Below are 12533 nucleotides of genomic sequence, written 5' to 3' on the forward strand. Positions count from 1 at the left end.
AAGGAAGGAAGGAAGGAAGGAAGGAAGGAAGGAAGGAAGGAAGGAAGGAAGAAAAAGAAAGAAAGAAAGAGGGAGGGCTGGAGAGATGGCTCAGTGGTTAAGAGCACTGCCTGCTCTTCCAGAGGTCCTGAGTTCAATTCCCAGGAACCACAGAGTGGCTCGCAACCATTTATAATGTTATCTGATGCCCTCTTCTGGCATGCAGTTGTACATACAGTTAGAGCATTCATATACAGAAAATAAATAAATCTTTAAAAAAAAAGAGAGAGAAAGAAAGGAAAAGAGAGAGAAAGAAAGAAAAGAAAGGAAGAGAGAGAAAGAAAGAAAAGAAAGGAAGAGAGAGAAAGAAGAAAGAAGGAAGGAAGGAAGGAAGGAAGGAAGGAAGGAAGGAAGGAAGGAAGAAAGGAAGGAAGGAAAAAAGAAAACAAAGTTAAGGCCTATAGCCTGGATTAAATATAGAGTAAGCTCAAGGGTAGCCTGGGCAACTTAAATCCTGTCTCAAAATAAAAACCTAGAGAGGCTAACCTGGCCTACATAGTGAGTTTCAGACAAGCCAAAGATACAAAGTAAGACCCTGCCTAAAAAAAATAATGGGTGAAAAGTTGGGGATATAGCTCATTTGGTAGAATGCCTATCCCCAAACATGATAACACACACCATAACTCACACTCAGGAAGTCGAGGCAGGAGGATGAAAAGTTGAAGGTCATCCTCAGCTACCTAGCAAATTCCAGGTCACCATGGGCTCATGAGACCCTGTCCCAAAAACTGTGGAAGGTGAAAAAGGAATGTAGTTCAGTGGTGACACTTCCCTGGCAGATGTGCGTGCGACCCTGAGTTCAAATCCCTTACGGAACAGGAGAGAGGGACAGCAGCCAGTTCCTGATGCTGTTACCTCATGGCAAGCATCCAGGACTTCTGCCTCTTTCCAGTTGTCAAGGGAAACTGCAAATGCTGACCTCTAAGTGAATTTTCATATTTTAACTGGAGGTAAGGCACCTCCAGTTTAGGCAAGCAAAACTAAACATAAGGAGAGGGGACCTCTACTTCCACATAAAGCCTGAAGATAGTAACTGGGACATCAGTGACATCTGACCAAAACAAATATGACAATGACAGCTGGCACTCAGAAATAGTTTACTGTGGGTGGGGCTCTAATAGATTAGCCTATTCATCAGTGCCCACATGGCTGCTGTCACTCAAATGCCAGAGACACTCAAATGCCAGGTCTCCCGGGGCAGCTGCCGAGCTGGGGTTGAGACTTGTTTCCAGCTCAGGGCTTTCTAGAAAAATCAGAGACACCACTGAGGAGGGAGAAAAGGCTGGCGGAGCAGAGGGGCCCCCTCTTAAAAAGAGATGATGCTGTCATTTTCGTGACTGGTAAACAGCCTTGGCCACCCGCTCTGTCTCTCCTAAGAGACACAGGGTGGCAACAAGCAGAGCCGCATACAATTATAATCCTAGCACTAGTGAAGGCTAAGGCAGGAGGAGCAGAAGTTCTAGGCCAACACAGACAACAGAACAAGTTTGAGGCCAACTTAGACTACACAAAGCCACAAAGCAAAACAAAACCCCTCTGGTCTTGCAGAATGGCTCAGTGGGTAGGGCACATGCTGCCAAGCCTGGTGACCCAAGTTTGCTCTCCAGGACCCACATGTTAGAAGGAGAAGACACTCCCTCAAGGTGTGCTCTGTCTTCCAGGTGTGCACAAGCCCACACACATTACAAATGAATAAAACCATAAAACACACAAACCAACTCAGAGAGGCAGGCGAGGAGCAGAAAGGAGAAGGCTAGAACCACCCATCGTGGGAGGCCCTTAGAAACACATCATTACAGCCATAAACTAATTCTAAGAACCTGGAGTCATGAATGTGTGTGCCTCTGTGAGCCCCAAAGGTCACTTCTAGTGACTCTCAGTCCTTAGCAGTCCTGGGAGTACGGTACCACCACCCTTACCCTTGTCAGAGCAGGGCTGGGAGTGGCAGGCTGGGTGTGGTGATGTTCCCTGTCATCAGGGCATGTGGGAGGCTAAGGCAGGAAGAGCCATGCCAGGCGACATGAGGCTATGTCTCAAAAAATATGCCTATCTCCCAAAGACAAAACAAGGACTGGGGATGTGCTCAGCACAGTGACTGAGAGAGCCTGGTTTTGACTCCCAGCCCTGGAAAAAAAAAAAAAAAAGGAAACTGAGGCCCAAGAAGGTAAGCCCAGGGTCTTGGAACGGAGGCTAGCCTTCATTCCCAGAGCACTCGCTTGAATGCATGTTCCCACGTCCTTCCCTCCTGCATCCCCTTTGCTAAGCCCCACACTGGAGCCCACATACACCTGGCACCCAAGGCTCGAACCTCATGGGTCTTGAAGAAGGGAGAGTTCTCCAGAGCCTCTCGAAGGTCCTCCAGTCGCGCCACATATTTTCTCTGGGTATGAGAGGAAGGGTATCTCGTTAGCACAGAACACAGCAGGCCCTTTTGAGCCCCCGTGACATCATACCTCAGCCTGTCACCCTGGACAGTCAAGAGGGGGTAAAGGGAACCAAGGAAACGACAGGAGGAGCAGTGCTCGGGTGGAGCCGATAAGGTAGTACACGTTACAGGAATCCCCACCTATCCCCACAGCTCCCAGAGAGGCCGCGGCAGGTTCCCCTACCCAAGCTGGGTTTCTCATCACAGGACCCATTCTGCCCAAAAGAGCGTGGCCATGCTGTGCCTAGGGACCAGGGGACCTCGTACTTGTACTTGCTAGCTCAGCTTCCTATTCCCACGGCGGGAGCAGCACCCAGGCCCTGAACAAGGCTGTGAGCCAAGGCACACACAAAAGCCAGGCTACTTGGGACCGGGCAGTCCTAACCAAGCCACCAGCTGACAGCAGCCTGTGGGCAAAGCTAGCCAGAATCAGCCCAGGGCATTGCAGCCCAGAGCCAAGGAGCAGGGGTCAGAAGCAACCCTAAATGGTTTTAGTGGCTGCCTTTTAGCATACGGTGCCCCACTTACCAGGATTCCAAGGTCCCCATCCACAAAGTCTTCCAACACCTTTGTCACCTGCTCCAGTGCCTGTGTCTTCTTGAAGTTGGTGCTGCATGTCCCATCAGCCTTCTGCAAAGCCAGATGTGAAGTGCTTGTCATGTGTGCTGTTTTACCCCCAAACCCTGGGCCACCTCAGGTGCCTCCTAGGGTACCCACCAACCAAGATGACCCCTATTCAGGGGAAACAGTCCACCTGCTTGGCCCAACTCGACGAAGCCCTCTGTTACACTTTTACATAACCTGTCCTTCTATGTCTAAGGAAATAGTTGTGGCTGAGCATCCAATAAAACAGGTGATTAGGGCACCAGGATCTGGCTTCCGGCATGGTTCCTCTGCTGTCTAGCAGAGTGGGACAAAGCAAGTCCATTTCCTCTTGAGACAGGGTCTCATGTGTCTGAGGCTCACCAAAGTCTCACCATATAGCTAAAGCTGCCCTTAAACTCCTGATCCTCCTGCCTCCATTTCCCAAACACACTTCAAGTTAAACAAGTTCTATTACCTGCCTCAGCCTCAGATGCTTCAGCTGGAAAATGGGAACCATACAGGTATCTACTTCCTAGAGCTGCTGTGAAGACTGAAGACGACCTGAGACTGGGCATGTAGCTCTTTGTGCTTAAGATGAAGTCATACTCCTGATCCCCCACTTCAGCCTCCCAAGTCCTGGACTACAGACATGAGCCACCACAGCTGGCCATTCTGACTTACTATTTGATTGATTATTCAAAGAGATGTGGGGCAGGAATACTGTGCCAGGGTCTCCCTCATATGTGCCGGACAAGTGCTCTATTGCTACGCTACAGCGCCAGTCTGGAGTTTTTATTTGTTTGTTTAGTGCTGCTGAGAATTGAACCTAAAGACTCACACACTCAGCAAGCCCTCTAACACTGAGCTAGATCCCCTAGGAATTTGTTGTTGTTGTTGTTTTCCCTGAGACAAGGTATCGCCAAATGCCCAAGCTGGTCCTGAACTCACTGTGTAACTCAGACCGACTCTGCAGTACTCCTCATGGGGAGGACAGCTTTTCCAAGTATATTTAATGTATTAAATAAATAAAGATCCTTCCTGCTACTGCATTCCATGATGAAGTGAGGAGCACCAGGTTTGGGAGGCCAGGGAAGCTGGGACAGAGAAAAGGCTAGACTCAGGGAAGAGAAGATGGTACATGAAGATGTTACACTAGACAGATAAACAAACCTTGCCTCTACTAGGCACGGGGATGAGAGCTGGGCCTTCCGCAGCCCAGGCTACCTGGACTCCGCAGACATGGGTCTGTCTCCTTCTAGTGTCCCCTGCGTCAAAACCACCTTGCTGGTTCCCAGCTTACCTTGATGCCTTCAATCCGAAAGCCCAGGGTGGAAGTGGAGCTCAGGGTCTCCCTCCACTGCATGTACCGAGGCTTGGTAACGGCACCCTGAGCATGCTCCTCTGTGGTGGGGGCCCCAGGGTCCACGGCCACCATCTTCTCGTACATATCTTTCCGGGGCTTGGGTCGTTCTCGTGCCTTCACCAGCTCCTCCTCCAGGTAGGTCCTGAGCACACAGGATAAAACAAAGAAAATCATCAACCGTAGAGCTGGAGGGCTCACACTGCCTTATATCAAAACATAGGCTGCCGGGCACAGGCGTTTGATCCCAGCACTTGGAGGACAGAGGCTGGTGGATGTCAGCCAAAGTTATATAGTGAGACTCTGTCTCAAAACAACAAAACAAACAAAAACCCAGCAAACTACAAAAGTTAAAACAATAAAACTTATAGACAAAAACACGAGAATACTTTCATGATATAATAGTAGGCAAAGATTTTTTTTAAACATGAGGCCATTGACAGCAATAATAACAAAACAATGTTTGACAAAACAGAAAGTACTTCAGCTCATTGGTGCTTGGCCACTTCTTATCTAAATACTTGGGACCAAGACCTGGAGAGATGGCTTAGTTGTTTAGTGTGCTGCCTGCTCTTTCAGAGGACCTGAGTTCCAATCCTAGTATCAAAAAGTGGCTCACAAGTATCTATCTGTAATTCCAGTCCCAAGGATTCTAATACCCTCTTCTGGCTTCCTCAAGCAGCAGGCATACCAAAATAAGTGCAGGTACAACATTTGCAGACATAATTAAAAAAAAAAAAACAAAAAACTCAACACACACATGGCAGTTTACAGCTGTCTGTAATTCCAGTTCCAGAGGATCTGATGCCCTCTTCCATACTCCTTGGGCACACACATGGTACAGAAGTATACATCAAGCAAAACACAACTACACATAAAATTAAAAAATAAATAAATGAGAAAAATTAAAATAAATAAAACTAGGAACCAAAAGGGCTTCTAATTTTTGAAATTTTCAGATTTTATAATTATTGCATGAAGCTTCCAATTTCACAGCAAATTTTGAATTTCAGATTTTGAAAAACAAATGTTTATTTTATTTATTGGCAGAAGAAACATGCTTATAGGGAGGTAAGAGGACAATTTGCAGGAATTGATTGTTTTTCCACCACCATGGGCCATGGGTGTGGAACCCAAGGTGTCAGGTTGGACAGTGTGAGCTTTTACCCAATGAGCCATCTCATGAACCCCAGATTTTTTTTTACTTTATTTAACTTTGAGACAGGGTCTCACTCTGCAGCCCTCCTGGTCTAAAACTCACTTTACAGAGCAGGCTGGCCCCAAATTCATAGAGATCCAACTGCCTCTGCTTCCTGAGAGCTAGGATTAAAGACAAGATTTATTTAATTTAATTTTACCTATTTTAATTCGTTATTCATATGTGTGAGTCTGTGTAAATATATGGCCACCATGCCCATAAAGGAAGCCTCAGAGGCCAGCAGCAAGCATTAGATTCCCCCGGGGCTGGAGTTTTACCACATGGGTGCTGGGAACCCAACCCAGGCCCTCTGGAAGAGCAGCACATGCTGGGAACCAGGGAACCATCTCTCCAGCTGCAGTGATTTTCAAAGAGGAAACAATGTTGATTCATCAAGAGAAAGTAAGGAAGAGCCCTGACTGGGAGAGGTTCCAAGGAAAAAATATCAGAACTGCAGATTTTTTAAAGTTAGAGTTGTTTAATGGTATAAAGAAAGTGAAATGGCAAATTCGAGGCCATGGGTTTGGTCTTCCGGTCCAGAGACAGACAGACAGAGAGACAGAGACAGAGAGATGTAGAAATGGGAAAGTTAGAAGATATATATATATATATATATATATATATATATATATCTCACACTCTGGGTGTGTGTGTGTGTGTGTGTGTGTGTGTGTGTGTGTGTGTGTAAAGCAAAGAATTTATATCCTGCATATGTAAACAATTAAAAAAACAGACAGAGAATGAAGCATGACGTACATTTCCAATGCTTAGGAGGCACAGGCAGAAGATTGCCCTAAGTCTGAGGCTACATATGAACTCTATGTCAACCATGGCTGTGCAACAGCCCCTGTCTCAAAAACAAACAAACAAACAAACAAACAGAAACCAACCACCACCACATACCCCAGGGAAATGGGTACAGCTCAGTGAACAGGGCCTAGTGCACTCAAAGTCCTATTCATCCACCTCCCAGCTCCAACCTAATAAAATAAAAGACAGACTGACTAAGTCACCTCTGCAACCAAAGTGAGTCCTTAACGCCTTAACAAAAAAACCTCTTAGTTAGGGGCTGGGAATGTGGTTCATTTGGCAGAGAACCTGCCTAGCACGCACAAAGCCCTCGATGTTTGATCTTCAGCATAAACCAGATGGTGTCATATGTCTGTAATCCTAAGGCTTGGGAGGTGGAGAGCGGAGGACCTGAAACTCAAGGCTATCCTCGGCAGCATCCATATCCACGGACATCTATATCCATCAGAGTGCTTTAAGTTCATGAAACAGGAGACATTAAGATAGACTCAAGAGTACCAAGAAGCACCGGCAAGCTGGCACACCTGGACCCTCACGGCTGGCCAGCAAAGTTGGAGCTCTCATAGCAGGCTGGCACACCTGGAACCCTCCCAGCAGGCCACACACCTGAAACCCTCACGCACCACTGGCAGGAACACATACTGAGGCAACTACTCTAAAGCGAGTTGGCCCTGTTCTCAGAAAATGTCCACCACCTACCCTGATGGCCCCAAGGCCACCCCAGTCCTACCTGCTGCCCATCTTGCAGTCCATGATAGAGGGGCCCTCAAAGTCGGCCAGGAGATCTTCCATTTGGTTGAAGGCCTGGCCGTCACGCTGCACCATGCCATAGTAAGCAGGCACGAAAGGCTGCAGGGGATCCTCCATCAGCAGCTCCAGGCTGCGCTGCTCACACTGACAGAAACGCTTCAGAATCCGACCATCCTCCCCAGCCTGGAAGTTCCCTGTCAGAAGCAAGACCAAGGAGAGGTTCGGAGACTGAGGCAGAGAAAGACCTGCCACACCCTCCTTCCCTGTATGCATCAGCCATCACCCTCTGGCTGTCAATGCAGTCGGGCCGCCCGGCCCCACACCCCCTTTCTGTCCTGGGGTATCTTTTGTGTTTGTTTTGAGATAGCTGGCCTTGACCTCATAAAGACCGGCCTGCCTCTGCCTGCCACCCATGGATGGGGCTAAAGTCCTGGGTTCCCACACCCAGTTCACACCCAGCTTTCCATGGGCCTAGTTATACTCTCTTTCATTTATACATGGTCCTGTTCATAGCACAGTATACCATTATTTATTTTGTAATTTTGAAAATATTTACCTTTATTTTATTTATACACTTGTGTGTGCGCGCGCGAGGTCACAGAGGCCAGAGGAAGGCATCAGATCCCCTAGAACTGGAGTTACAGGAAATCGAGAGCCACCTAATATGGATGCTGAGAACTTGCCTCGGGCCTTCTAGAAGAGCAATGCATGCTCTTAACCACTGAGCCGACACTACTTTGTAATTTTACAAAAATGTTGCTATTCTATGTGAACCTGCCTGTGGTGTGATTAAGAGAGTGACTGGCCCTTGGAGTCAGTTCTCTCCTTCAGCACTTACATGGGTTCCAGGGATTAAACTCAGTCATCAGGCTTGCACAGAAATGCCTCTACTCAATGAGCCATCTCACCGGCCCCGCTCTGTAATTTTAATGGGTGCTCTTGTCCTCTGAGGCAACTCTGGGAGATCTCAGTGGACAACACAACTTTCCACAACAGACCTGCATTTGATTGCCCAGGGGCCAGCCACTTGGGTCTACTTAAGTTAATTCATGCTAGAAACAGTGGCTTGAACCTATAATCCCAGAAATTAGGAGGTTTAGGCAGGAGGTTGCACACAAGTTTGAGCCCAGTCCAGGGCACACAGAGAATTCAAGGCTAACCTGGGCTATAGCAGCAAGACTCCAGGCTTAAAACAATGAATTAATTCTGGCATTATGTGGGGCATGTATATGGCTAAGGCAGAATCCCACATTTTTCCTTTTTGTCTTAGGGCAAGGAGATAGTTTTGTTTTGCTTTGTTGACATAAGGTCTTGCTATAAAACTGACACCCCAATTTGACACCCCCCCCCCCGCCTCAGCCTTCCAAGCTCTGGTATTATAAATGAGTGCCAAACTGAGCTGGCTGGTACAATCCTTAATCCCAGCATCCAGGAGGTAGAGATAGGAGTTTGGGCTCTCTGTGACTTTGAGGTCTGCCTGGCTACATAGAGTGTTCCAGGCCATTCAGAATACACAGACCCTGTCTCCAACAAACAAGCAAATAATAATAAAACAAATGTGTGTCACCATGACCAGCTTTTGGTTATAGTCTCCAGAGATGGCTGGAACAGTGTTCTTTGTTCTTCCTAAGATATTTGCTGTGTCACAAGAAGCAATGCAAAGGCCATGTGGTAAGCCCTGTTTTCCTCCCAACTGAGTCATGGCTTTGGTTTACTGAGGGCCTGCAATGCAAGAGACATGAGGAGAGCTCTGGCGCCAGTCTCTGTGTTTCCCATCAGCCTGCGCCCCACGCTTTCAATGTTCTGCCCTCAACTCTGTTAAGCCTGCAAGGGCAATAAGATTTGCTCTATATTCTGAGGAAAACTGAATCCCAGGTAGGGCAAGTTAAGCCTGTCTAGGGTCTCCCCTAAACAAGGAGCAGAAGCAGGAGCTGAAGCAATACCCATCCACTCCAACCAAACAACAAACTAGGCCTAGCTGGGCGTGGCAGCCTTGATCGCAGCACTCAGGAAGCAGGTGGATCTCTGAGTTCCAGGCCAGCCTGGTCAATAGAATGACTTCTAGGCCAACAAGAGCTACATAGACCCTATCTCAAAATAAATAAAATAAAATAATGACTAGGCCTAACTTCCTCAGAGCAGCCCACATGGTAGGGACTGTCACCAAGCCAGTTTTGAAGGCAAGTGAAGCTATAGAGAGCAGTTGTTTCCTAGCCTTCACACAGGCCGAGCCTGACTCTGTCCACATTCCTGAAATCTCACCAGCATGTCCGGAGAGCTGGACCCAGGGGTAGTAGTGCTTGCGGAAGGAGACCACGAAGGGCGAGTACTTCAGAACTGACTTCAGCTTCTTCCAGGGCTTGCTCTGTAGGGTAAGCATGAGGTACAGGTCAAAGCCAGGAATTACTGTCCTGGCAGCTCCCTGGGACGATGGTCCCCAAACTCATCAAGGTAATTGCGCCCTGCTTAGTCCAGGGATGATGACAGCACCTGGTGGGGAAGAGTCTGCCTCTCACTTTCTTTGCTGTCTCTGTGCCTTTGTCATAGGATAGGCTGAGTTTGCTTACTGTAGCAATCACCAAAACTCAGTAAACCTTAAGTCCACAGTCATAAAACACAGAGGCCAAGCCTCTCTGCCTCTAAGTAAGGTCTGACCTGGGGCAAACCATAGGAGAGAGAACAAAAGTGAGACCGGCAGAGAGCTGGTCACCAGGGGTTCCGCCTCACCCCCTCTTCGCACAGGTCCTTGTCCTCTTGAACTGAGGTTACTGACTTCTTGGGCCTGTGACTGTAGTGTCACTTCCAGGTGGAAGCTGAAGGCCAATTCAGACACTCCACGTTCAGTTCCCTGTGGAACTGAACAAGGCAACTGGGCAGGAGAATGGGCCTTGGTCCCTGCAGGAGGACAGCACAGAGCATGACCCCCCAACCGCAGCTATTTGTTGTGTAGTACGAACAGAAGTAAAGTTTTGCTGTTGCTCTAAGTCATTCGTATTTAGGGGCAATTTGTTACTAGAGCAGATCTTTGAATAACTTTTTGATTTACGTATATGAATGGAAGTTTTGTCTACATGTATGCATGTGAACCACACGCATGCCTGAGGCCCACGGAGAGCAGAAGGTGGCACTGGCTCCCCTGAAACTGGAGTTTATGGATGGCTGTGCACCACCACATGGGTGCTGGGAACTGAAACCATGTCCCCTGATCTCAACCCTGAGCCAGCTCTCCATCCCCACTGCACAGACCCTCATGCCCTCTGAGTGACGGGGAGACATGAAAAGAGAGCCTTGAAGAAATGCAGCTGGTTCAGCGCTCGGATGGGCAGTTCTTACAGAAACTCCAGTCACAGCAGTTTACAGCTGCCTATAACTCCTGCCCCAGAGGATCCGACAACCTTTCCTGGCCTCCAATGGGCACTCGACTCATGTGCAACACCCAACCCTATACACATATATACATCATTTTAAAAATACAATCTGTACGCCTATGATCCCAGCACTTGGGAGGCAGAGGCAGACAGATCTCTATGAGTTCCAGGCCATCGTGATCTACAAAGCGAGTCCAGGACAGCCAAGATTACACAGAGAAACCCTACCTTGAAAATAAATAAACAAAACAAACAAATAAATAAATAATCTTAATTAAATTAAAAAATATGGAAAGCCAGGCAAGCATGACTGTAATCCCCATACTTGGGGAGTTGAGGCCATTTTCAACTACACAGCAACATGTAGCATAGCCTGGGCTACATGACACCCTGTTTGTTTGTTTGTTTGTTTTGTTTTTTAAGTCAAGGTCTCACTATATAACTCTGGCTGTCCTGGAACTCACTATGCAGACCAGCTGCCCTCAAACTCACAGAGATCCACCTGCCTCTGCCTCCGGAGTGCTGGGATTAAAGGTGTGCACCACTACACCTGGCTGAGACCTGTTTCAAAATAACAAAATTCAGGGCCAGTAAGATGGCTCAGGGCATAAAAATGCTTGCTGCCAAACAGAAGACTTCAGTCCAATCACAAGGCCCCACGTATTGGAAGGAGAGAAGTCCCAGAAGCTTTCATCAGACCCAAACACAATGAATGTAATGAAAAAAAGACTACAGAACAGTAGAAAGAGGACAGATGGAAGAAAAGGGAAGGAGTGGGGGTATCGAGAGCGCAACAGAAAGCCAGAGAAGGGCTGGCAGCTCAGCAAAAGTGGGAGGAGCCAGAAGCACCGGCTGGGGACCTGATGCTCAAAAGGAGCCAAATACCAAGCCAGGTTTAATCAGTTGTATCCTGCTGCTTCGTGTCCGAGTCAGGCATGCGTGTGAGCCTGCACACACATACTCACCCCAGGCACACGCTGGCCCTCAGCATGAACTAGGAGAGTAGGTTTCACGCAGAGGAGGAAGCTGTGTGCTTTACCCGGCATTGCCCCCAGGGTCAAGGGCATGCTTTCTCCCAGCTCCCCAGCAGATAGCAAACTGGAGGGAGCCAGATGCTAGGCGGGCAGTCAGGGTGTTGGACAGCATGGGATCCAGGAAGGGCTATTTTCTCCCATGGGGAGGAGATGATTAATCAAGGTTCCTGTTTACTAAGCACCTGGAACATTCCAGGCACCATGACAAAGGCTCTGTGTGCCAAACCCTGTTTAATCCTAAAAACAGCCCGGGGAAGATGGCTGACTGTGTCACAAGGGAGGAAACAAACTCAGAGGTGAAGCCACTGGCCTAACATCACCAGCCACAGTGCTGGGTTTCTGGCTGACTCTGACCCCATTGCCTTGGGGCATTCCAGCTGCATTCCAGCTGCACTCAAGCTTATGGGGGGAGCGAGGCTTGCTGGGTTACAAGTGTGTCTCCAGCACCTGGTCTAACTCGCAGGCACTCCCAAAACACTGTAGGAATAAAGGTTACTTGACGCTGTCTTACATAAACATGTAGTCTCCAGTGTGTCTGTCTTCCTGTCTCTCTCTTGTTCAGCAGTACTGGAGATGGCACCCCAGACCTCCTGAATGCTAGACAAGCTCACTATAAGTGCTCTACCACTGAGCCATACCCAAGTTCCTCACTGAGATATTCTAGGCAGGTGCTCTTCCACTGAGCCACACCCCAGCCCCTCACTGGGGAATTCTAGGCAGGGGCTCTACCACTGAGCCACACCTCAGCCCCTCACTGGGGGATTCTAGGCAGGGGCTCTACCACTGAGCCACACCCCAGCCCCTCACTGGGGACTCTAGGCAGGGGCTCTACCATTGAGCCACACCCTGGCCCCTCACTGGGGAATTCTAGGCAGAGGCTTTACCATTGAGCCACACCCTGGCCCCTCACTGGGGACTTCTAAGCAGGGGCTCTTCCATGGAGCCACACCCCAGCCCCTCACTG

The 12533-nt window shown here is 48.5% G+C and overlaps 1 protein-coding gene across 1 annotated transcript in view; it reads right to left on the minus strand.

Annotated features, from left to right (window-relative positions):
- Itpkc (inositol-trisphosphate 3-kinase C) overlaps nucleotides 1-12533 on the minus strand; it is a 21939-nt gene that overhangs the window by 3424 nt on the left and 5982 nt on the right. The window contains exons 2-6 of the mRNA XM_055595017.1: nucleotides 9430-9532; nucleotides 7148-7361; nucleotides 4350-4554; nucleotides 2993-3094; nucleotides 2348-2419 (exon numbers count right to left, since the gene is read on the minus strand). Coding sequence (XP_055450992.1) covers nucleotides 2348-2419; nucleotides 2993-3094; nucleotides 4350-4554; nucleotides 7148-7361; nucleotides 9430-9532 — 696 coding nt within the window. The remainder of the gene's footprint in view (nucleotides 1-2347; nucleotides 2420-2992; nucleotides 3095-4349; nucleotides 4555-7147; nucleotides 7362-9429; nucleotides 9533-12533) is intronic.

The sequence above is a fragment of the Psammomys obesus genome, unplaced genomic scaffold (assembly GCF_907164565.1).
Source record: "Psammomys obesus unplaced genomic scaffold, mPsaObe1.curated_primary_1811, whole genome shotgun sequence".
In the NCBI taxonomy this organism is placed as follows: domain Eukaryota; kingdom Metazoa; phylum Chordata; class Mammalia; order Rodentia; family Muridae; genus Psammomys; species Psammomys obesus.